The sequence below is a fragment of the Scyliorhinus canicula genome, chromosome 5 (genome assembly GCF_902713615.1).
Source record: "Scyliorhinus canicula chromosome 5, sScyCan1.1, whole genome shotgun sequence".
NCBI classification, from domain to species: domain Eukaryota; kingdom Metazoa; phylum Chordata; class Chondrichthyes; order Carcharhiniformes; family Scyliorhinidae; genus Scyliorhinus; species Scyliorhinus canicula.
The window spans coordinates 115,547,389-115,573,946 of record NC_052150.1 but is presented as its reverse complement, the minus strand read 5'-3'; the positions used below and the strand labels follow the sequence as shown (position 1 = coordinate 115,573,946).

General features: G+C 48.0%; 1 protein-coding gene across 9 annotated transcripts in view; it reads right to left on the bottom strand.

Moving 5' to 3' along the window:
- Positions 1 to 26,558, bottom strand: part of ica1 (islet cell autoantigen 1) — a 272,925-nt gene that overhangs the window by 48,676 nt on the left and 197,691 nt on the right. Inside the window, exon 13 of one of the 9 annotated variants that reach the window (XM_038797517.1) lies at positions 9,707 to 9,791. The exons of the other annotated variants lie outside the window; for them this stretch is intronic. Within the exon in view, the coding sequence (XP_038653445.1) occupies positions 9,718 to 9,791 (74 nt within the window). The 3' untranslated portion in view covers positions 9,707 to 9,717. The remainder of the gene's footprint in view (positions 1 to 9,706; positions 9,792 to 26,558) is intronic. 9 annotated transcript variants of the gene reach the window in all.

Below are 26,558 nucleotides of genomic sequence, written 5' to 3'. Positions count from 1 at the left end.
GCCTCTGAATGGCAGCGCGTGGTGGCCTTCCACCTGGGTCGGGGTATAGGGTCATCCTTCTCTCCTCCACAGCGTCCAGGAGGGTCTCCAGCTCAGCGTCCCTGAACCGTGGCGCTGCTTTGCTTGCAACCATCTTGTTGTCTGGAACAGTGTGTGTGGGGAGTGGGGGCGGGGGAAGGATCGTTCAAGTGCAGTTGCGGCATGTGAGCCTCATGTGCGCTAATCACGGACCCGCTGAATCCGGTGCCATTTCGCTTGGAACCAGTTGCGCTCCACGTGGCGGTGGTGCTAGCCCATTTACAGTTGCTGAATCGGTGCAGCTGTTGCACCATTTTTGTTGTCGTAGAACACCACTGTTTCCACGCCGGTGTCAGCTCTTAGTCTCAAAATCGGAGATTCCAGCCCCCGAAACCTGACTCCATCCACAGCAAGTATGTCTTGTTTAGTTTAACTGCATTGGGTTTGAGTTGATAGAGTAACCCACTTTGGACGGACAATCGGTGACATTAAGCTGTTAATGACGTTGTATTGATATGCATCACTGTAGATACACAAGGGGTTAATGTAAGTACACGTAGACTAGCTAGACACCAGAGGTAGCACCAGAGACATGACACGCAGACACTCAACCAATAGGTCAGTAAGATAGGACACGACCAATGGGCATTCACGAGACACACACAGGTGACACCACCACAGGAGGACATTACACCAACCCATATAAAAAGGACACAGCGCACATGATCTTCCTCTTTCCAGTGGAGACACTCTGAGTACAGACACAGGGTTGATTCAACATCACACCCACCACGTGGATTGTAGCAGACTGGTTCATCAGTCTGAGTAGCTATAGAAGGATTAACAGTAGAGGCGGATCCAAGTAGGAGAATTCTTAATAGTTTAATAAACGTGTTGAAGTTATCTCCACATCTGAACCTTCCTTTGTCAGAGTGCACATCAAGGAAGCAGCTTATGCTACGCCAAGAGCATAACAAGACAGATGTCACATCCCTCTATGTTGAAAGCGGTTTATATTATGTGGCTGGTGCCTTGTTTCCAAGGACAAGGAACGACAGCAGTGAAAGGGAGCTATTGAAACCAACAGGTCAGTTCTTTCCAGCACCGTTTGTGATGGTCAGGAGCAGCAGTTCTTCCTTCGTGGCTCATCAAAGAAATCCATAGAATCCCTACAGTGCAGAAGGAGAACATTCAGTCCATCGAGTTGGCACTTGCCCTCAAGAATGAGCACTCTACCTAGGCCGCTTCCTGTCCTTTCCCGGTAACTACACGCATTGATCATGGTCAATCCACCCAACCTACAGATCTTTGGACACTAAGGGACAATTTTAGCATGGCCAATCCACCTAACCTGCACATCTTTAGACACTAAGGGGCAATTTTAGCATGGCCAATCCACCTAACCTGCACATCTTTGGACACTAAGGGGCAATTTTAGCATGACCAATCCACCTAACCTGCGCATCTTTGAACACTAAAGGGCAATTTTAGCATGGCCAATCCACCTAACTTGCACATCTTTGGACTTTGGGACACGGGGAGAAAGTACAAACTCCACTCAGTCACCCAAGTCCAGAATTGAACTTGGTCTCTGGTGCAGCAAGGCAGCAGTGTCAACCACTGTGCCACCATGCTGCCCCAATGAAACCTCAAGGTAATCCCTCCTCCTTGATCCATGCCACCTCAACCCCCTCCCCCACCAAACAAACTATGAGGTGGTCTCTTCCCCTGCAACCTGATCTCTCTCTCTCTCCTTCACAACTGGAACTCTCCCTCTGATTTGAGCTTTTCCTGGTTTGTACGGGTTCTGGGTTACAGGCTGTGAAATGTCGTATGCTGCCTGCTTCATTACGGACAGGTACAGTAAATCACACATTCCCGTGCCTGTTTCTCAACCAAATCCAAATGTTCCCCTGAAATATTTTGCACTGTCATGCTTTCATGCTCGTGGGCTTAAGAAATAGGAGAAAAGAAACATAGAACATAGAACAGTACAGCACAGAACAGGCCCTTCGGCCCTCAATGTTGTGCCAAGCCATGATCACCCTACTCAAACCCACGTATCCACCCTATACCCGTAACCCAACAACCCCCCCTTAACCTTACTTTTATTAGGACACTACGGGCAATTTAGCATGGCCAATCCACCTAACCCGCACATCTTTGGACTGTGGGAGGAAACCGGAGCACCCGGAGGAAACCCACATGGGAAACCTCACATTAAATGTACGATTGCTGGATTAGCAGGAGCTCCCTCCCACTTCCTTCATCGAGCGTTGAAAAGAAGAAACAAATGGCCCGCAATTCGGCAACGCCCAATAAAGCTGCCGCTTTAGCATGAACTCTAATAAAGGGTTACTTTAACTATAGTCGATAACTCAAGACAGTCCAAAGTTAAAGGAATTTATAATGAATTTCTGATTCCTTTTGTGCTCACGCACTTCCATCTAGTCTATTCTTACATGGGATGTGGGTAACATTGGCAAGGCCAGCATTTGTTCTCCATCCCTAAGTGCCCTCGAGAAGATGGTGGTAAGCCATCTTCTGGAACTGCTGCAGTATACATCTCATGCAGGTACTCCCACAGTATTGTCAGGAAGGGTGTTCCAGGATTTTGATCCAGCAACAGTGAAGGGAGGCGATATAATTCTGAATCAGGATCATGTGAGGTTGGAGGGGACCCTGTGTGATGTTCCAATGTGACTGCTATCTTTCTCCTTCCAGATGGCATAGGATGTGGGTTTGAAAGGTACTGTTGAAGGAGGCTTGTTAAGTTGCTGCAGTATATCCTGTTCACACTTTTGCCACTGTGCATCGTTGGTAGAGGGAGTGAATGTTTAAGTTGGTGGATGGGGTGTCAATGAAGTGGAGTGCTTTGTCCTGGGTAGTGTTGAGCTTCTTCAGTGTTGTTGGAGCTGCACTTATCTGAGAAAATATAGATGGTGGACAGACTTTGGGAAGTCAGGAGATGAGTTACCCTCTGCAGAAATCCCAGTCTCTGATCTGTTTTCGTAGCCACAGAATTCATATTGCTGGTCCAATTCAGTTTCTGACCACTGGTAAACCCCAGAATGTTGATAGTGAAGATTATGTGATGGTAATGCCATTGAATGTCAAGGGGAGATGGTTAGATTGTCTCTAGATGGAGATGGGCATTGCCTGGCACTTAAGTGGCACGATTGTTAGTTGCCAATTATAGCCCAGCCAATATTTTCCAGTTCTTGATGCTAATGCAGTGTTCTTCAAACTCGGGGGCACGGGTGGGTGTCGGGAGGGTCGCGGAGCCGTCCTTCACGGCGCTTCCGAGCGCGCAAATCCCCACGCAACAGCCGGCTTTTAATAAAATGGCCGCGAACATGTAAAAAAAATTTGGCCGCATTGTGCATGCGCACACGATCATCGGCGCGCCTGCTTAATACTATGCGCATGTGCGCCGATGATCGGGCTTGCATGCGCAGTGCGGTCGCTATTTTTTTTAAACGGTCGCTGCTTTTAGTTTTACAAGTTCGGGGAGTTTTTATTCATTTTATTCATTTATTTTATTCATTTAATTTTAATTCTTTTCTTTACAAGTTCGGGGGGGGTTTATTCATTTAATTTTTTTTTTCACTAATTTTTCTTTTACAAGTTCGGGCAGGTTTTTATTCATTTATTTTAGCCATTTAATTTTTATTTTTTCCGTTTATTTTATTCATTTTATATTTTATGTTTTTCACAAGTTCATGGGGGTTTTATTTAATAAAATGTTACGGAAGAAATGCAGAACTTTGGACAGATGGAGATTCCATACTTTCCGACACTGGAAGGCTTCATCTTCATCCAACAGGTTCCATTGGAGGAGCCTATACGAGGGCCAAAGGGACCGAAAACCGTTTCCTCCATTTTTATCAGCAGCAAACAAGGTAAGAGAAAATGGTGGGTCGCTCAGGTCGGCCGGCGTGGGTCACGCAGGTCAGCTGGCGTGGGTCGCGGAGGTCGACCAGGTTGGGTCCCGATTGGTAAAAATGGGTCCCCGGAAAAAAAAGTTTGAAGAACACTCTGCTAATGGATACGGACTGTTTCAGCATGAGAGGAATTATGAATGGTACGAAACATTACACAGAAATCAGTGAACATCTCCATTTCAACCTTATGATGGAGAAAAAGTCATTGATGAAGCAGCTGAAGATGGTCGGGCCTAAGACACAACCTTGAAGAACTCCTACAGCGATGTTACAGGACTGAGATGACTGGCCTCCAAACATCCTTGGATAGATGGGCAGACTGAAATTATTAACTTGAAAAAATCCAGTTGCTGTGTTACACAGCTCTAGGTAATTTCAAGTAAAGATTTTGATCTGTAATCAATGGTGAAATATAGGGCGTGATTCTCTGGCCTCATTACGCTCTGTGAGGCTTCCCATTTTAGGGGGGGGCGATACGCCGGGAGGGGAAATGTCCCACACTGTTGACTTCCATCCCTTGTATTTTCTGCACTCCCTTTCACTGCACTCTCTCTCAAAAGGGCCTTCTTCAGGTCGAACAATAGCTCAGCCAGTAACTTGTTAGGTTGCCATATTGTTTACACCACAGAACAATCCGTCCTGCAGCATCTTGGGCTGAGGGGGCCATAATCACAAAATTCAGTCAGTTTCCTCAAATGCATTAAGAACTCAGTAACAGACTCTCCTGGGGTCCTCTCAGCTTTATTGAAACAGTACCATTGTACGGTGACTAATGGGTTGGGGGGGTCATGATGGTTTGCCACTAGCATTACCAGCACACCAAATGATTTGGAGTCTAGGGCTGCGGGGTATGTTAGGCTTTTTATTACGCTGAAGGTGGGGTTACACAGGCAGTCAAAAGTATTGCTGTCTGTCACTCATCACCGCTGAGTTGGCCCTGAAAAAGTAGCACATACTCTCTATGTTTTGTGTCCAATATTCTACGCTTGCATCAAGCACATCCAGTCTCTGAAAGAGCGGCATTTTCAAATAAGTGCAAACATTATTCCAGTAGTACGAGTGGAGGTGACTGCTTCCAACAGTTAACTGCACCATTTGTAGCTCTACTTTTATCCTTGTCGCCAATTTAGTGGCCCCAGAGGAGTCCACAACGAGAGGTGTAAAGAAACTTTTTAACTAATAAACAACTATGTATACAATACATGTCATGTCCCAGCCGGGACAACTCTGCTTGTCTCCCATTCGGGCTGAGCTTTTAATGCCAGAGACCATTACTCCGGTGATGGAACTGGCCCCTTAGCGGGGAAGCTCATATTCTAGGAGGCTAATTGGTCTGTCCCTGTAGGTTTCGTGCGGGTTATAACAATTACGATACAATATGCCGTTACTCCTCCCTTAGTTCAACAATTCCACACAGGTTTGAGGATTAACAACGGTCTCTCTAACATAAAGGGCACAATTCTCCCGAAAAACAATTAAGTGTCAATTAAGTGTCATTCTGGGCGGGAATCGCGGGGTGATTTCTGCCAGGTACATGGGCGTGATCCAGAATATAATCCATCCACAATTTTAATTTTGCTGGAGCTTGGTGAGATTCTCACAGAAATAACCCACACTTCAAATTTTTCTGGAGTGGGGAACTAAGGACATCGGCAAACACTACTCCCCCGCACCCCCCACACACACACCACCCAGGCATGAAGGTGACCAGCCCCACCCCTATCCATTCTCGTAGGCATCAGGGCATTGCTGCCCACCCCTAAATGAGCATATCCCACTATGGGATCGCTGAGGGTAACCCCACCTTTAAGGTCGCCCTACCTTTCAGCCTATCCTGCAACTGCGCCCCCTTTTTAAGCACCCCCCCGTCATGTGCCGCTTCAGGCACTACACTTCAGAACCCTGCCTTCGTACGCACCCATCACACCCCCACTCTTCATTTCTTCCCTTCATTACTTCACCCCTTTCATTCATCCTTTCGGGCCCCGTTTCATCGCACTGGAAGCTATGGCCACAATTTTCCCATCATGTTGTGGTTAACATTTAGTGATGGTGGGGGTTGCATTATCCAGGGGGGGTGGAAGGGGGAGGTGTGGGAGACCCTCAACCTCACTTTGAGATTGGGGCACCCTTTTTTTTTTAAATTTAGAGTACCCAATTAATTTTTTCCTATTAAGGGGCAATTTAGCGTGGCCAATCCACCTACTCTGCACATCTTTTGGGTTGTGGGGGCGAAACCCACGCAAACACGGGGAGAATGTGCAAACTCCACACAGACAGTGACCCAGAGCCGGGATCGATCCTGGGACCTCGGCGCCGTGAGGCAACAGGGCTAACCTACTGCGCCACCGTGCTGCCCTGGGCACCCTTTTAATATGGCTCCCTGACGTCTGAGGAGCCAGTTCTGCCAGAGGGTTTAGTTCTCCATTACAGAAAAAAATTCTAAGGGCGTGATCCACTGGCCGTGTTATGTTCTACCTTGAGTGCGGTGCAACCTGTGAATGCCAGGAGAGCTCTCTCGCAGGCTTCTTGACCATCTTTGCACCTCGCGGGATTCACCAAAGTTCCGTGAGAAGTCCAAGTCTGAAACACGCCCCCCCCCCCAAAAAAAAACAACGCTGAAACCAGTTTTAAACCGGCGAAGGTGAACGTACCCGGTATCCATCAGCCACGCGGGATCTACACATCCCCAGCAAAGCTGCAGCCGGGCGCCGTTCTGCACTGGTCCACACAAACGTGGACCAGGTAGAACGGCACCCAGAGAGTCTCCCGGGCTACCGGAGACACCTGGGCGGTCAGGGTGAGTACTGGGTGGCTCCCCGGCCCTCCCTCTGGAACTTGGGCACCTTGTCATTGCCCAGCTGGCACCTTGGCACTACCACCCTGGCACTGCCAAGGTGCCCGGACAGTATTGCCAAGCCGACAAGAGCACTGCCTGGGTGCCAGGGTGACAGTGCTAGAGTATGTGGATACCAAGGTGGCACTGCCAAGGACCATGGGGCAAGGGGGCCATGCCCATGAAAGAGGGTGGAGGGAGATTTGAAGAGCGGGGATCCTGGAAGGGAGGGAGTGCTTTAAAGGGGTTTGGGGGGGGGGGGGAGAGGAGGGGCCCCAGAGACCTCACAGTGGGGTGTTCTCACTTGGGGGGTGTGGAGGAGTGTCCATGTCTGGGGATCTGGGGGACCCACAAGCTCACTTAGAGATCAGGACACCCTTTCAAAATGGTGGCCCGATCTCAGCTCAGCTCCCCAGTGGGAAAACATTTTTACGCAATTTGCTCAAAACATTTCTAAATTAATTTGACAGGTTTTTCAGGGAGTTTCCCGCTGGCAGAGCCAAAAACATGACTAAGGGTGTGATTCGCCAGCCAGTGAATAGCAGCAGAGACTGAAAACGAGATCCACGCCAACTCCCATACAGATTGCGATGCAATCGGCCAGCTCACATAGGCAAAATCGGGATCTCGCCGCAGCATGCCGAGAAACCAATTATCACCGTTTAAGCCCTATTTCCATATAATTAACGAGAGCAACCCGATATCCAACGACCTCCCGTCATTCAGCAGCTTCCCCAGCAACTGGTCACGCTGGGGCCGATTAGCACTCCTTTTGAAAAAGCGTGAACCTGGCGGAAGGGTTTCTGCGGGGAGCCGAGGAGGTGAGTAGCCAACTTTGGTCATGTGTAAAGAGCCCGTGGCGCTGGACTTTCCAACCCAATGCTTGGCTGGGGGTGGGTGGACCCTCAGCTGAGGGTGGGGGACCCTTCGCAGGGCTGGATCACCATGGGGTGGTGGATGGGGGAGGCACTGGGGGGACGGGGGAGCAACTGCTCGTGGCACCACTATGCCAACCCTGGATCGTGTGTTCCCGTTCATGGGGCAACCCTTGTCCCTGCCCATCCTCCCCGACAACCACCCGTAACCCCCACCGACTGCTGAAGCCTCTGGCTACACGGCTGAAGGCTATTCCTGATCGGGAATTGACAATCGTGGTTAAGTAGATGCCAAGTGGATTCTCGGCGATGGGCGGGCCATGTAGCATGTGGGAGTCACTGCCTAGCATCCCTGATACCTGGACACAATGCAGGTGGCAACGTTACAAACACAACATCCAAACACCTAGAGGATGTGGTGGAAGCAGGCGCATTAGCAACATTTAAGAGGCATCTGGATGGATACATGAATAGGGAGGAAATAGAGGGATACGGACAGAAAGTTTGTTTTTTAGTTAGGGCATCATGATCGGTAATGGCTTGGAGGGCCAAAGGGCCTGTTCCTGTGCTGTACATTTCATTGTTCTTTGTTCTTAGGACATCCTCCAGGGGCATTGAGGGCCACAGGGCAAGGTAGGCAACTGGCTGCCTCAGCCTCAGTTGTGCATCCTGGGGCGATCCCTTGAAGTAATGGTAGAACTAGGAGGGTCTTGGATGCCCCTGTCACTTTCCTGCAATGTTGGCTGAACCCCAGACCTTTCTCATCTCTCCAGGCATCAAACCCCCTTCCCCCCCACCCCTCCCTCCCCGTGGCATTCACCCACCCCCAGTGCCCACCGGCCCTGGGATTAACCTTGGGGGGGCGGAGGGGCAGCCTGTTCAAGCACCCCCCCCCCCCCTTCCAACTGCCCACTTATCTCAGCAGGAGGCTTTGTTCACATTTTGATTAATAGTTTTAAATGCCTATTGAAGGATTATCTATTTTATGGGAGGTGCATAAGTGATTATCCAGTTGAGGGAATTTTCAATTTTGAATGGCATTTATGACTAAGTGGTTTATTTTTCAGTAGGGAATGTCTTTGAAAGACAGCTTTAGTAAATTGTCAGAAGTTTATGTTTTTAATGTCCATTTCAAAGACGTCCTGAAGTCTGTTTATGAGTGATTTGCTATGGAGGATACATGTGGCAATGGAGGGGTCCTCTGGGGTATGAGGGTGCATGGAGGGGTGGGTGCAGGGTTGAGGTTCAGAAGACACAAGAATAATGTTGGGAGCTGAACTGCTACACCCAAGAACCAAGGTGGGTCTTCTACCCAGCCCACCTCAGAAATTGTACTTCTCCCTGAACTGTATTATGGCTTGTAAAACCTGAAATCGCTCTAACCATGTCTCCCATGGGAATGGAGTTTGGAGGTGGGCTTGGGGTTTGGAAGCTGCAAAATGGCCCAACTTGTGTTTTCCCAGACAGAGACAAAAATATAGGCCGGGATTCTGCAATACGGTGGCTAAGTGTTGACGCCGGCGTAAACACCGGAGTGTTTCACACCGGCGTTAACGAGTCTCCTGGCCCAGCGATTCCGTGGCCCACGGGGGGCCAGCACGCCGCCAGAGTGCTCCACGCAGCTCCGGCGCCGATACGCGGCCCTGCACTACCAGCCACCATGCGCGCGGCTGCTGACGGCGGGCCTGCGCATGAGTGTGGCGGCCGCTTCCGTGCCGCGCCTGCGCAACATGCGAAGCCACACAGCTACGCTCCGAAAGCTAGTGATTCCAAACAAATCCATTGGATTTTAACCTGGTGTTGTAAGGCTTCTTATAATGTGAATGGGAAGGGATTTCCTCAATCTTTTTTTCAGAAGGATATAATTTTTTAGGGCAAGATATTTTCTTTCCCCTTCACAAGACTTCGGCAATGATCATGGTTGACTTACAGGCAATGGGAAAATAAATTCATTTGTGCCTTGACAGTTTTAGATCAATCCCCCTTTCTTAAAAATAAATAGAAACAAAATAGATTGAAATGATTTTCCTTACCATCCAATTGTTTAAACAAAAACACGTTTATTTATGGTAGTAACTTCGGTATGTACTAGAGCCATAAGGAAATCTTCCAGGAGTTCTAATAACACATAACACATGATCTTGAAATCAACAAATCAACTGAGCAGAAAGTATAATAGCAATCATCAGCCTAAGCCAAGCAGCAAATGTCTGAAATAGATTCTTGAAAGAACAGTTTGTGTTATTTTGCTTAAATGAGAGTGAAATGAGAGTTGAATCACAACTAATCAAGGAGAGCTTGGAAGGTTATGGGATAAACGTGTGCTTAGACAATAATAGTAATTTTGCAGTTCAGAACTTGTTGACCAGGTCTGTGAGCCCTATTGTGATGGTGTTCCCGCCATGTCTCAATAGCTTTGCTGTTATCTCATTGATCCCATGTGCCTTCCATAGAATCCCTACAGTTTATAAGGAGGTCATTCGGCCCATTGAGTCTGCCAAACTCGGCCCAACCTATCCATGCCTATCCCCGCACAGTGCCTAACCCGGGATACCTTTGACACTAAGGGGCAATTTAACATGGCCAATCCACCTAACCTGCACATCTTTGCCCTTGTTGTTCTTCAGGCTCTTGATGGCTCTCTGGACTTCTGATCTGGCAATTTTTCTCAGGTTGAGCCAACAGATAAGAAATTAAGGATAGTATTAGATTCGAAAAGGAGTTATATAAAGTTGCTGGAAAAAGTAGCAAGCCTGAGGATTTGGAGAATTTCAGTATTCAGCAGGGATGATAAAGAGATAGGCCAAGAGGGGGTAAATAGAGTATGAGTAAATTTGCGAGTAATATAAAAGCAGACTGTAAAAGCCTCTATAAGTATATAAAAAGGAGGAGCTTGGTGAAGAGAAATGTAGGTTCCTTACAGTCAGAAGCAGCAGAATTTATAATCGAGAGCAAGGAAATGGCAGAGCAAGTGTACAACTACTTTAGTTCTGACACAAATAACATCCCAGAAATGACAAGGAATCAAACGTTTAGTGAGAAAGAGCAATGTAAGGAAATTAGGATTACAAGAATCTTAGGATCTCTACAATGCAGGGGCCATTTGGCCAATTGAGTTCATGCCAACCCTCCAAAAGAGCACCCTATCTCGGCCCACTCCCCTTCCGTATCCCCGTAACCACACCTAACCTGTACATCCCTGGCTGTTACGGCAATTTAGCATGGCCAATCCACCTAACACGCACATCTTTGGACTGTGGGAGGAAACCAGAGCACCCGGAGGAAAACCAGCTAAACATGGGGAGAAAGTGCAAACTCCACACAGACATGCACACAAGGCTGGAATTGAACCTGGGTCCCTGGTGATATGAGGCAGCAGTCATAACCACTGTGCCACCATGTTGGAGAAGTTAATGGGACTGAAAGCCAGTAAATCCCCAGGGTCAGATAATCTACATCCCAGGTAACTAAAGGAGATGGCCAATGGAATAGTGAATGTATTGGTTGTCACTTTCTATAATTATGTAGATTCTTGAGCAGTCCCGGCAGATTGGAGGGTGGCAAATGTAACCCCGCTATTTAAAAATCGAGGGATGGATAAAACAAGGAATTACAAACTGGTTAGCCTAACATCAGTAGTAGAGAAAATTATAAAGGATGCAATAACAGGATACTTAGAAAATATCAATGGGAACATACAAAGTCAGTATGGATTTATGAAAAGGAAGTGATGTTTGACAAGCAAACTGGAGTTTTTTTTAAAACATAACTCGTAGGATAAGAGTGAACCAGTGGATATGGCATATTTTAATTTTCAGATAGCTTCTGCGAAAGTCCCACATAAGAAGTTATTGTGCAAAATTAAAGTGCATGGATTGAGGGTAATATACAGGCATGGATAGAGAATTGGTTGGCAAACAGGAAACAGAGAGTAGGAATATATGGGTCTTTTTCGAAATGGTAGGCGGTGGGTAACGAGTGAGGTCTCACAGGGATTAGTGCTTGGGCCCCAGCAATTCACAATATATACCAGTGATTTGGATAAGGGAACCAAAAGTAATATTTCAAAGTTTGCTGAAACTTGGTGGGAATGTGACAGGCTGTTAAGAGGTTTCAAGGTGATTTAGATAAGTTGAGTGAGGAGGCAAATACATGTCAGATGCAGTATAGCATGCATAAATGTGAAGTAATTCACTTCGGACAGAGAAACAGAACAGCACAGTATTATTTAAATTGTGATAGATTAGGAAATATTGACATTCAAAAGGTACCTGGGTGTCCTTGTAACCCAGTCATTGAAAGCAAGCATGCAGATGCAGAAAACAGATAGGAATGCAAATGATATGTTGGCCTTCATTGCAAGACTTGAGTACAGGAGCAAGGATGTCTTAATGCTGCTATAAGGGGCCTTGGTAAGGCCCACCAGGAATATTGTGTGTAGTTTTGGTCTCCTTATCTAAGAAAGGATATATTTGCCAAAGATGGATTGCAGCAAATGTTCACCAGACTGATTCCTGGGATGACATGATTATCCCATGAGGAGAGGCTGGGTTAACTGGGCCTGTATTCACTAGAATTTGGAAGAATGGGAGGGGAACTCATTGAAATATATAAAATTCTGACAAGACTGGACAGACTGGATGCAGGGATGTTGTTTCCTCTGGCTTGGGGGGGGGGGGGGGGGGGGTGGTAGAACAGAGGGTCACAATCTTAGGATACAGGTTGGCCATTAGGACCGAGATGAGATAAATTTCTTCACTCAAACAGTGGTGAAACTGTGGAATTTTCTACCACAGAAAGATGTAGAGGTCAAGTCACTAAATATATTTAAGAAGGAAATAGATAGATTTCTGGACTCTAAAAGGTGTCAAGGGATATGGGGAGAGCACTGGGGTATGGTTTTGAGATAGAGGATCAGCCATGATCATGTTAAATGGCGGAGCTGGCTCGATATGCCAAATGACCAACGCTTGCTCTTATTTTCGATGTTTCTATCAGATGCTCAGCACAAGTATTAATTGGGTGGAAGCCAGTAAGCCATTGTGTTTCATCACTGCCAGATTGCACACAAGGTACCCCAAAGTCACTGTTGTGCAAGTTTCTGCACCAAAATAGACAGAGTGGAGGAGAAAGGTGAATTCTACGACCAATCGTAGGACATACTGAATGAGGCATCCAGCTATGACATCAAGCTCCTAACTGTTAAGCTCAGGCAACCAGCGAGGACTGAACAGCATGATCAGGCCCCTGGGGTCAACTGGTATGCTCAAGAGAAACAGTAAGATTCAGAACCATAGAATTCCTACAGCGTAGAGTGAGACTATTCGGCCCATTCAGTCTGCAACAACCCTCTAAAGAGTACCTGCCAAGGCCCAGGCCCACTCTCTCATCCTACCCCCCATAACACTACCTAACCTGCACATCTCTGGACGTCAGGGGGAAATTTAGCATGGTCAATCCACCTAACATGCACATCTTTGGGCAACGGGAGGAAAACGGGGCACCCGCTGAAAACGTACGCAGACATGGAGAGATGTGGAAACTCCACAGTCACCCCAAGGCTGGAATTGAAACCGCGACCCTGACACTGTGAGGCAGCCGTGCTAACCACTCTGCTGGCTTCCTACAACAGTAATGGGCTCAGCGTTTGGAATACCTTCTTCAAACACAAGGTCGTCCTCAAAAAGACATGGAAGTTTCCAGATAGTAATGGCCTGAAAGAGATTGACTCTAAATGCATCAGCAGCAGATAGGGGACATCCCTACAAGATGATGGCACTTGTCGAGGTACTGGTGCAGGATTGGGCTGTCACCTTGTGTTAGGCAAGATCCATCTGAAACTGAAGAAGGAGACAACCACATAGTCACAATTACCATTTGCAACAGAAAGGACAACGACATGTTGGACAGTATCTGACTGGTCGTCTCCAAAAGATACGGAGGTTGGGCAATATCAAGAAATTGTGAAAAATCTTCTAGAGGGATCAAGGTCAGTGCAGAAATCACCATCGGATGCAGGAGAGGAACTAACAAAGAACGATGGATTCAATGATCCAAAATGGAAGTTGTTTGATGAATGAAAGTTGGGGAAGAAAAAGTGAGATTAGGAGAAGATCACTGAGTAAAGATGAGATGATAATGAGAAGTACAGAAGACCGGGTAGAGCCGTGTAGAAAAGCTCAGCAGGGACAAACAAGGACGGATAGAGTTAAAAGTCAGGGAGGCACAAGAAACAGCAAATCGGAACGACTCTAAGACATGATAGGTATCGTTTGGAAACTGACTGGTGCAAGAAGCAGTGCCCATCAAGGGTAAGGATGGCAGGACATTACAGAAGGACCAGGAGGTGAGGCGGGTGGAACACTTTCTGGAGATCTTCAACCGGCCCAACCACAACTCCATGTTTGAGTTTGATGAAAGCTATTGTGCCTTAGCAGCTGTGAGATCCAAAATATCACTTGATACTTAATTTCCCAAGAAGAATTGCCTATGCAGAAAGTGTTTGTTAATTTTTCAGATTAATTGCTTGCAAAAGTGCAGAGCCATTTTGATTAAACCCATATAGTTACATGGGCTCCCTGTATCAATGCAATACTAATTATTCAAGGTTTCATGACGGTTAATGGCAGGTATCCTGCATGTCATTATGATGCATTTATTATATGTTGATTTAAACTCTCAACACTTTGTATGGCATTCCTACCTTAGAGGGTGACCAGTGACATATTTGCCATCTGTCCCTGATGATACCACTGCAGAATCCAACAAATGGAGCAGATATAATTAATAATGCTGCACAAAGATGCTTGTAATACTGCATACAGTAGGAATGCTTAAAGAGTAATTCTGCAGTTCGGATAAACCCAAGAGTGTGTTACATTACACTTGGAGTAATCGTCCAAAATAATATTGATTTATTGTATGCTGCACAAGCATGCAATTAGGAAAGAAGTCACAACAGAGTTGGGACAAGAGGGTCAGGAAATCCAAGAGAAAATTGGAATTCATTTCTACCTTTGTGTAAAGGATGGCACAGTGGTTAGCACTGATGCCTCACAGCACCAGGAACCTGGATTTGATTTGGGCCTTGGGTGACTGTCTGAGTGGAGTTTGCACATTCTCCCCATGTCTGCATGGGTTTCCTCCCGGTGCTCCAGTTTCCTCCCACAATCCAAAGATGTGCAGGTTAGGCTGACTGTCCATGATCAATGCGCAGGGTTACGGGGATAGGGCAGGGAAGTGGGCCTAGGCAGAGTGCTCTTTTGGAGGGTCGGTGCAGACTCAATAGGCTGAATGACCTCCTTCTGCACTGCAAGGATTTTATTGATTATATAAAATTGACATGGGTTGAATCTAAGTTCCCTTTGTTCCGAATTTCGAGGCAAGGGGTTGCATTTAATTGGGTGGAAGGGTGCTAGGCTGGGACCCCACTGCCCTGATAGCATTGGAAGTCCTGATGGCTGATAGCTCTAGAGGGGCAAGATTTCTATTGCTCGGGCCCTTAATTCACAGGAAGGTTAATGGTGGCCTGATGGGAACATTCTCTGTTGTCATTTCCCCAACAGAGGTGATGCGGGCTCTTGCTGGCTTTCCAATTGGCATACTCAACCCCCATCGCCAGGATTAAATACCACCCAATGTTACTGGGACCGAAATGTAGCCTGTCCCACCAAAGCAGTAGCATGGATAAAATTTGGTAAAACGCTATTTCGCTGAAGCTCTCATTTGGAAACCACCACGCCCAGTACATGGATTCCAAAATCCTATTTCGAAAGAACTGGTTGCAACATATTGAAATAACATCATGACTGTGTATTACACTTCACCCACCACACAGGCTCATCCTCATCCCCGACACATAAAGGGGGCTCTCCATAAAATAAATCATTGCATATTATTATGATTAAAATTGAAAAGATTTAGTGACACTACAGTTATTTAGGATGGAGTCTGCGGCTGAAATTGGCCTTGGGCAGTAAGAAAAACTGCAATAATAGCAAATCAATCGCCTGTTTTATAATCTACCTTTATTTTCCATTTCAGTAGTCAAATTATTTTGCAGTACTGATGCCTTCAAATATTTCAGAATACAGCACAAACAACACAAAGAAAAAGAGTCTAGCAGTTGCATAGCACCTTAATATGCTTCTCATCAACATCACAAAGTGCTTTACATACAATAAATTACTTTGAAGGATTGTATAAGCAAATGTGACAGAGATGAATAGACAGTTAATTTGTTTTGGTGGTGTTGTTGGTGAGGAATATTGCCCGAGACATTCCTTCAATTCTTCGAGCAGTGCCAATAGATGTGCAAAATCCATCTAAACCACAGGAAGGGGCAGACATCTAATTTGAGGGATAGAGTATAGCATATAGAAAATTGATTTTCGACAGTTTAAATTAATTTTCAAAATAGGATTTATCACCAGCTACGGCAGCCTATTAGTTATCGGACCAGACTTGCATTCAGAGATTACAAGTTCAAACCCTGCAATGACAAGTTGTGGAATTGAATTCAATAAATTCAGCAATTAATAGGCGGGAATAAATTAAAGTCAAATTGGGTAGCGCGTAAAATGATTTCCACCAGGAAGGTAAAGCTCAAATTATTTTTAGTGTCAGTCCAAAACTCAACCACTGAAGTTTAAAAAAAGTACTCAGGGTATTTTAGCTTCTCATTAACATTTCTGTGGTCAGCTTGTACTTGTCACTGAGATCAGATAAGTTGTGGGATCAGACGCTGAGGTCCCCACGATCAGGCCCCTGCACCCGCCATCCTGCCACTAATCCCAGTGAGGTTCAGGCAGTGGAGGCCTCAGATTTACATACAGGGCCAGGAGGACCAAGAGCAGAACGTAAGTGAAACATATACAACAGAAATATATCCGTGTACTGAAAGTATTACATTAATTATAACTTAACAAAACAGGCATTGCACTACTTTCTAGTTAACTATAACACATCTTATTCAAGCTTAGTTTTAGATCACTTCAAACAAATCCCCAGATGCAAAAACATTACAAAAGTCACAGCACTTGGGAATCACTGACTGTTATTTATTCATTTGTCAAATTATCAAAAAAGAGTATTTTGCTTAAATGTAATCTTACGGAGGCTGACTTCAAATAAGCCTGCTCCTTCAAATACGACCAAAAAATCCAAAGGGGAATAAGCATGTGATGATTTTATAAAATTTATCAAAGCTGTATTGTCCTGCCTGCATTTATTTCTGTCATATTCTCAGGCTATATAGCTTCAATCAAAAATATAATTCCTCATGTTAATATTCAAGCAGACAAATTGAACTGTGCGATCTGTTCCTGCTCCTATTTCTTGTGCTCTTATTCTTTACATGCTCTCAATATATTTTTTTGTCACCTGAAGGATTCTTCATTTTAAAAAAAGTAAAAGCTAAAAAAATTCATCAATAAGATTTGTACTGTAACTTCAAAAGAACTATGAGCTATTGTGATTCACAGCAGCAAGAAATATTTGAAGATATTCTCTGTCCTTAGAATCATGTATCATCCAACAACTACAAAATCAATGGGCATAGAATTAAAACACTGAAATGCCCGTGTACTTTGAACTCCATGAGTAGATTTTCATCTTCACTACTTGCGCAGTCACCCGAGAGAGAAAATCTCACCCCCTGTATCATAACCCACAACATTTATTTCCATTGATTTCAAGGTCAAGAATAATGTAAAATGGGCTGCCAATTCATTATCACCCATTTTATACAGGAATGCAAAACTTTAATTGGCCACCTCAGTGGCGAATTTTCTCCTTTTTCTCCTCCTGAAGGTGGTGAAACGTGTAGTTCTGGGAGAGTTCTGTTTGAGTGGCATTTTTCAGTTGCGGACCTGACAGGGAGCTTCGGCACCTTTATTATTGAGAGCATTATAACAATAATCTTTATTATTGTCACAAGTAGGCTTACATTAATACTGCAATGAAGTTAGTGTGAAAATCCCCTAGTCACCACACTCTGGTGGCAGTTTGGGTACACAGAGGGATAATTCAGAATGTCCAATTCACCTAACAAGAACATCTTTCGGGACTTGTGGAAGGAAACCAGAGCACCATAGGAAACCTATGCAGACACCCGGAGAATGTGCAGATTCCGCATAGACAGTGACCCAAGCGGGAATCAAACCTGGGACCCTGGTGCTGTGAAGCAACAGTACTAACCACTGTGCTACCATGCGGCCCTATCTGAGCTTGATCTTGTAAGTATGCTTCCAACAAGGTTTTCTGAACTGCAGTAAAGGGAACCCTAGCTAATGTGTTTTATTCTGTGCCAAATCAGAAGAAATTGGAAGCTAAATGTAGATCAACTCCCCCTGTGTGCAATAGCATTGAATCTTGTGCTTTCTACTTCATATCACTTTGTATCCCATTATCCTGACCACTTGTTCATAGAGGGATCGGGGAGCAAAAATATGTTTTTCAGCTCTGTACTAAGTTACAAGACATGACTACACTGTAAAGATAAGCAAATTGCTCAGATAGCTGGTTTGATCTTTTTTGTTTCAAGTTCTTTGTTAAAATTAGACTTGTGAACTGTGAAAAATATATCTAATTCCACTGTAGCCTCTTGCTGGATGCAACCAGTTTATGTATTTGACAGCAGCAAGATACAGTCAATAGTTGTTCATATAAAATTTAATACAACATTTGTTCAAGAGCCACAGAAACAATTGTTATTAAATATTGAGTAAGAGGCATTGGTAAATAACAAGATTAATTTGTTCTGTTTACATCGTTGGAACCATATCAGCTGACTTGTGTCATGACTAAGAAAGCTGTTATCCTGGATTTTGCATTCACCATCAAATCAGTGGTGCTCACCACTGACCTCAAAGACAGCTACCTGGGTGCCAACCTGGCACTGCCAAGTTGCCAAGCTGGCAATTTCTGTGCGTGCGTGATTGGTCTGGAGGTGTCAGCATGGTGGGGGCGGGGGGGGGGGGGGGGGGGGGGGGTGGCAAGAGTGTTGAAGGGTGCCTGGGACCCTCCCATAGTACATTCAGGCTCGGGGTGGAGGTGGGGGTGTGGGGGAGGTCGGGGATCGTTTCGGGGGCCTCAGAGGTCGGCACGCTATTTAGAAATGGCATCCCGTTCCCTCACCATACTGGAGTTCCCACGAGCGAAGCTCCCCACGGTACAAGACCGGGCTATATGCGGCCTCGGCTGCGCATTCCCCGTTAAATCCCTTCTACAATGCAAGTCGCCACTGCGAATGTCGAGAAACTCAGGGCTAAATGAGCTCACTAGGGGACTATTTTCCTTTTTTGAAGAATCGCACCCATAATCTATTCGGGGAATTTTGACAACAATATCACAGCGCATAAATGTGAAGTCCAGTATTTTCTAAATATGCTGTCTGCATGGATTTAAATACTAGATCCTGCAGAGAGTGGGGAATCACACACAGCAATTTCAGGCTTTTGCCCTTAACTTTGCATGTGCCGTGGCTAGAATTTGCTGTCAATTATCAGTGACTCAGAAGGCGGGTTGAGTGTAAAGTATCCAAGTTTACTGATAAGTTGTAAAAACAAAATGCAAAGAGGCTGCAAAAAAAATTTGGAAAGGTTAAATGAGGGGGCAGGAATGTGAGAGATGGAACATAGTATGGAAAAATGTTTTAAATGGTGAAAGACTGAAATAGTGGTGTTCATAAGGATCTGGGTGCTCTCTGTCATGTGAGAGTACCTTTAAGGAATGGGTGTTTATCAAATAGCTGCAGTGATGTCAGAGTGTGCGTGGAGCTGGGCCGTCTGTCTGTTTTTACTTTCGGTTTTAGCAGGCAGCTACAGCTTGTGTGTTTAGTTTCGTTTTCAGAGTTGGAGCTGCATCCAACCAAACAAGGTATAATTTTGATCTTTCTCTGTATGAAAAGAATGTCTTAAGATCATTTGCGAATTTCAAAGTGATAACTGCTCTCAGTAGAGAATTTAAATCTGATGTCTTTGTTAAAGAGGGTATTTGTCTTATGGATGTTGCTAGGAAAGATTAAGGGTTACTTATAGAGTACTGTATTCTTTGGGGGAAGTATTTGAGTTGATAGTTGCTAAGATGTTTACTGTGTGTTTATAAAACGTTAACTGGATTCATAGAATAAACATTGTTTTGTTTTAAAAGTACTTTAGATCTCTGCATCACACCTGTAGAGTGGGCCCTTGTGCTCCCCATGACCAAAATCTATTAAAAGTTGTGGGTGAGGTGAACTCCATGATACACTTTGGGGTTCTCTAAACCCTGGCCCGTAATAAATTGGGGGCTCGAGGGATAAAAGTCTATCTTTCATGATTGGATTGGCTTGGTGAACTTAAAGACAGAGGGGTGAGGGGACTTTCGTTTGCGGCTATGCGGAGCTAAGCCGCACTTTTGGCAGCTCCCACTAGAAATGGAATTTTGGGCTCTTTTTAGGGCCCCCAGTGGTGCTTGATCGATGATTCCCGACGTGGGAAGGGGTCTGCAGTAGATCCCCAGGGTTCTATGGTCCGGACCAGGAGTGGGGAGAACAGAAAAGCGGTGGCAGCGCCTCTGGAAAAGCGGTGGAAGGAAAACAAAATGGCGGCCGGCAGAGCCCTCGAGGAGTGGAGGCAGTGGGCACGGGAGCAGCAGGAGACTCTTTAGCGCTGCTTTCAGGAGCTTAAGGTGGAGCTGCTGGAGTCGTTGAAGGCTACCACTGGTAAGCTGCTGGAGACAGACAGCCCAGGGGGCCGCAATCCGGGAGCTGCAGCAGCAAGCCTGCGAAAGAGAGGATGAGGCCGCGGCCCTCGCGGGGAAGGTGGAGATGCACGAAGCACTCCATAAAAAGTGACAGGAGCGGTTCGAGGAGATGGAGAACCGGTCGAGGTGAGAAAATTTACGGATCCTAGGCCTCACGGAGGGGCTGGCGGCCTATGTGATCGTTTTGTTGAACTCGCTGATGGGGGCTGGCTCCTTCCAGGGGCCCCTGGAGCTGGAGGGAGCCCACAGAATACTGGCCAGGAGGCCCAAGCCAAATGAGCCGCCACGGGCGGTGCTGGTACGGTTCCACCGGTTCGTTGACCGGGAGTGCGTGCTCCGGTGGGCCAAGAAGGAGCGGAGTAGCAAGTGGGAGAACGCGGTGGTGCGGATCTACCAGGACTGGAGTGCGGAGGTGGCTAAGCGGAGGGCCGGGTACAACCGGACGAAGGCGGTGCTCCACAGAGTGAAGTTTGGCGTGTTGCAGCCGCCGCGTCTGTGGGTCACCTACAAGGACCGTCACCATTATTTTGAGCCCTGGAGGAGCCGTGGACCTTTGTGCAGGCCGAGAAATTGGACTCAAACCGAGGGTCAGGGATGGGGTTTTGTATGGAAATGGAACTGTGTCTATTTTTTTGAAAGGGGGGGTTCTCTGTTTCATGCAGGATGTGTGTTGGCTTTAGGGTGGGTGGGGCGATGTCTTTATGTGTTTTTGTATGGGTCTGGTGGACGGGCTCGGGCAGGGAGGTAAACTGGGAGTGCGGGGAGCTGGTGGTGGGGACCGGCAATGGGAGTTGCCCTAGAGGAGGCGGGGTTGGGCAGGGCAAAAGCGCGGGCTTTCCTCTTGTTTCCCGTGCTGCGGGGTGATGGGGGCGGGGTCGGGGCTGAGAAGCGCGGGCCTTTGCTGGATTTTATTTTCCTGCGCAAGAGCTGGGGGGGGGGGGGGGGGGGGGGGGGCCTGCTGATGGGCACGGAGGAGGAGGAGTAGCCCGACGTGGAGAGGGGTCGGAGGTGTGGCGGGAGTCGCCGGGGTCAGCAAAATTTAGCTGGCTCACGGGAGTGCTGTGGAGGGGGGAGGCGCAGCTAGGAGGGGTCCTAGCCCCCGGGTTGCTGCTGAAATGGCCAGGAAGGAGCTGGAGTATGCAGGGGGTGCTGGGGGAGGGGGGAGAGTTCCCGCCATGGGGAACAGGCCGAGCGGGGGGCGGCCAGTGGCGGGCAGGGGATTGGTTATGGCTAGTCGGCAGGGGAGCGGAGGGCAGGGAGCCCTCTGATCCGGCTGATAACTTGGAATGTGAGGGGGCTGAATGGGCCGGTCAAGCGGGCCCGGGTGTTTACGCACTTGAAGGGGCTGAAGGCGGATGTGGCCATGCTCCAAGGGACGCACCTGAAGGTGGCAGACCAGGTTCGACTGAGGAAGGGATGGGCCAAGTATTTCATTCAGGGCTGGATGCGAAGAAACGTGGGGTGGCGATCCTGGTGGGAAAGAGGGTGTCGTTTGAGGCGTCAAGTGTGGTGGCTGACAGTGGCGGGAGGTATGTGATGGTGAGTGGTAAGCTGCAGGGTGAGCGGGTGGGTGCTGGTGAATGTTTACGCCCCGAACTGGGACGATGAGGGGTTTATGTGGCGCATGTTGGGCCGCATTCTGGATCTGGAGGTGGGGGGGGCCTGATCATGGGGGGGGGGGACTTCACCACGGTGCTGGATCCCCCATTGGATCGATCCAGGCCCCGGACGGGTAGGAGGCCGGCGGCGGCTAAGGTGTTGAGGGGGTTTATAGATCAGATGGAAGGGGTGGATCCCTGGAGGTTTGCGAGGACAAGGGCCAGGGAGTACTCGTTTTTCTCCCACGTGCATAAGGCCTATTCCAGGATCGATTTTTTTTGTCCGGAGTAGGGGGCTGGTCTCGAGGGTGGAGGATGCCGAATACTCTGCCATAGCCATTTCAGATCATGCCCCGCACTGGGTGGACCTCTGGCTGGGGGAGGAGAGGGACCAGCGCCCGCTCTGGCGCTTGGAGATGGGGCTGCTGGCAGACAAGGAGGTGGGCGGGAAATTTCGGGGGTGTATCGAGAGGTACCTTGAGGCCAACGATAACTGGGAGGTCCAAGTGGGGACAGTCTGGGAGGCGTTGAAGGCGGTGATTAGAGGGGAGTTGATTTCCATCTGAACCCATAGGGAGAGGGGAGAGCAGAGAGAGAGGGAGAAATTGGTGGGGGAGATGGTGAGGGTGAACAGGAGATATGCGGAGGCTCCGGAGGAGGGATTGCTGGGGGAGCGGCGTAGCCTTCAGGCCAGGTTCGATCTACTGACCACCAGAATGGCGGAAGCTCAGTGGAGGAAAGCACAGGGAGCAGTGTATGAATACGGGGAGAAGGCGAGTAGGATGCTGGCACAACAGCTCCGAAAGCGAGACACGGCCAGGGAGATTGGGGGAGTGAAGGATAGAGATGGGAAGGTGTTGCGGAGGGGGGTAGACGTTAATGGGGTCTTTAGGGACTTTTATGGGGAATTGTACCGGTCTGAACCCCCGGTGGAGAGGGGGAGGTGGGGGAATGGGGCGCTTCTTGGACAAGCTGCAATTTCTGAGGGTGGAGGAGAAGCAGGTGGAGGGACTGCGGGCGCCGATTGAGCTGGAGGAGCTGGTCACTGGGATTGGCAGCATGCAGTCGGGGAAGGCGCCGTGGCCGGATGGGTTTCCGGCCGCATTTTATAAAATGTATGCGGACCTGTTGGGCCCCCTGTTGGTTCGGACCTTTAACGAGGCAAGGGAGGGGGGGCTTGCCCCCAACTATGTCGCGGGCGCTGATTTCCTTGATCCTTAAGCGGGACAAGGACCCCCTGCAGTGTGGGTCATATAGGCCGATCTCGCTGCTAAATGTAGACGCCAAGCTGTTGGCGAAGATCTTAGCTACAAGGATAGAGGATTGTGTGCCGGGGGTCATTCACGAGGACCAGACGGGGTTTGTAAAGGGAAGGCAGTTGAATACCAACATACGAAGGCTTCTGAATGTCATTATGATGCCGGCTGTGGAAGGGGAGGCGGAGATAGTGGTGGCATTAGACGCGGAGAAGGCCTTTGATAGGGTTGAGTGGGGGATCTGTGAGAGGTGTTGCAAAGGTTTGGGTTTGGGGAGGGGTTTGTCCGTTGGGTGAGGCTGCTCTATGGGGTCCCGATGGCGAGTGTAGCCACGAATAGGAGGAGGTCGGAGTACTTTTGGCTGTACTGGGGGACGAGACAGGGGTGTCCCCTGTCCCCCTTGCTCTTTGCGTTGGCAATTGAGCCCCTGGCTATGGCGCTGAGGGAGTTGGGGAACTGGAGGGGCCTGGTGCGGGGTGGGGAGGAGCATCGTGTGTCGCTTTATGCGGACGACCTGTTGCTGTATGTGGCGGACCCGGTGGGGGGAATGCCGGAGGTGGTGAGGATTCTCAGCGAATTTGGGGGCTTTTCTGGATATTACCTGGGTAAGAGCGAGATGTTCGTGGTGCACCCAGGGGATCAGGAGGAGGGGATTGGTAGGCTCCCATTGAAGCAGGCAGGGAGGAAATTTAGGTACCTGGGAATCCAGGTGGCGGGGAGCTTTGGGGCCCCGCACAAGCTTAACCTCACAAGGCTGGTGGAGCAAATGGAGGAGGAGTTTAAAAGGTGGGATATGTTACCGCTGTCGCTGGCGGGTAGGGTGCAGTCCGTCAAGATGACGGTGCTCCCGAGGTTTTTGTTCCTGTTCCAGTGCCTCCCCATCCTTATCCCGAAGGCCTTTTTTAGGAGGGTCAACAGGAGCATCACGGAGATTGTATGGGCACATGGGACCCCGAGGATGAGAAGGGTGTTTTTGGAGCGGGGCGGGGATAGGGGGGTCTGGCGATGCCCAACCTGTGTGGGTATTACTGGGCTGCCAACGCAGCAATGGTGTGTAAGTGGGTAATGGACGGGGAGGGGGCAGCATGGAAGAGGTAGGAGATGGCGTCCTGTGTGAATACGAGCCTGGAGGCGCTGGTAACGGCGCCGTTGGCGCTCCCTCCAACGAGGTATACTACGAGCCCGGTGGTGGTGGCTACCCTGAAAATTTGGGGGGCAATGGAGACGGCATAGGGGGGTGGTGGGGGGCTCGATGGAGTCCCCGATACGGGGGAACCACCGGTTTGTCCCGGGGAGCGTCGATGGGGGGTTTCCTAGCTGGCACAGGGTAGGTATTAGGAGGTTGAGGGACCTGTTTGTAGATGGGAGGTTTGCGAGCCTGGGTGAGTTGGAGGGTGAGTTTGGGCTCCCCCCCGGGGAACATGTTTAGGTGCATGCAGGTTAGGGTGTTTGCCAGGCGGCAGGTGGTGGGGTTCCCTGTGTTGCCCCCGCGGGGGATTCGGGACAGGGTGCTCTCGGGGGTGTGGGTTGGAGGGGGGAGGATTTTGGACGTGTACCACGTCATGCAGGAGGTGGATGTGGCCTCGGTGGAGGAGCTGAAGGGTAAATGGGAAGAGGAGCTGGGTAAGGAGATTGAGGAGGGGACGTGGGCAGATGCCCTGGAAAGTGTGAACTCCTCCTCTTCTTGTGCGAGGCTTAGCCTCATACAGTTCAAAGTGCTGCATAGGGTTCATATGACCGGGACGAGGATGAGCAGGTTCTTTGGGGCGAGGATAGGTGTACTAGGTGCTCGGGGAGCCCAGCGAACCATGCCCATATGTTCTGGGCATGCCCAGTGTTGGGTGACTTTTTGAAGGGGGTAGCAAGCACGATGTCGAGAGTGGTAGGATCCAGTGTTGATCCAGGCTGGGGACTCGCGATATTTGGGGTAGCAGCAGAGCCGAGAGTGCAGGAGGCAAAAGAGGCCGGTGTTCTGGCCTTTGCGTCCCTAGTAGCCCGGCGTAGGATTTTGCTTCAATGTAAGGATGCGAGGTCCCCAAGCGTAGAGGCCTGGATCAATGACATGGCGGGGTTCATTAAGTTGGAGAGGGTGAAATTCGCCCTGAGAGGGTCGGTGCAAGGGTTCTTCAGGCGGTGGCAGCCTTTCCTGGACTTCCTGGCGGAACGGTAGGGAAATAGGCCGGCAGCAGCAGCAACCCGGGGGCGGGGGGGGGGTTTGGTTCGATGGGAGGGAGAATTGTGTACATGGGTTTGTTGGATGGGGCGGGTGTTATCTCTTTCCTTTTTGTTGTTTTCTTTTTTGTTTTTGTAGTTACGGGGGGGGGGGGGGGGGGGGGGGGGTTGGTTCTTGTTTTTTGGTTTTTACTATGGTTGTTTGGTTAATATTGTTTTGTTGTTTATATTTTGTGAAAATCTTAATAAAAATGATTTTAAAAAAAAGATAGAGGGGTGAGCATATTTGTGGTTGCTTTTCAGGTGTGGTATATCTATTTAAGTAGGGAGTGTGTTGTGGACAAAGGCTCTTTCAGAGCCTCGAAGTTTTTTGGGGTGGAGAAGGTCACACGTAGTACCATACGAACAGAGACTAAGAAAAGGCTTTTAGATTTGGCACAAATATTGCAGTTAGCATTATCTGACAGCACATTTAAAGGAGCAGGTTTGTTGGAGGAAGAAGAACTAACATGGACTATGTTATTATAAATGTTTCCATGTTTTGTTTTGTTAAACAAAATGTATATTCACTGTCAATGTTTCTGAAAGGAAAGCGAAAAGGTGAAAAATGACACCATCTTGAAGTTAATGGTTTATTTATTTTTCTTAGGGGGAGGTGTCATGTGAGAGTACTTTTCATAAATCGGTGTTTATCAAATAGCTGCAGTGATGTCAGAATGTGGGTGGAGCTGGGCTGTCTGTCTGTTTTTACTTTCGTTATTGAGCTGGCAGCTACAGTGTGTGCATTTAGTTTCATTTTCAGAGTTGGAGCTACATCCAGCCAAACAAGTATAATTTTGATCTCTCTTGTATGAAATAAATGCCTTAAGATCACTTGCTAATTAAAAAGTGATAACTGCTCTCAGTAGAGAATTTAAATCTGCTATCTTTTTAAAGAGGGTATTTGACTTATGGATGTTGCTAGGCAAGATTACGGGTTACTTATAGAGTACTGTAGTTTTTGGGGGAAGTATTTGAGTTGATAGTTGCTAAAATGTTTACTGTTAACTGGATTCATAGAATAAACACTGTTTTGTTTTAAAAGCACTTTAGATCTCCGTTGCATCACACCTGTA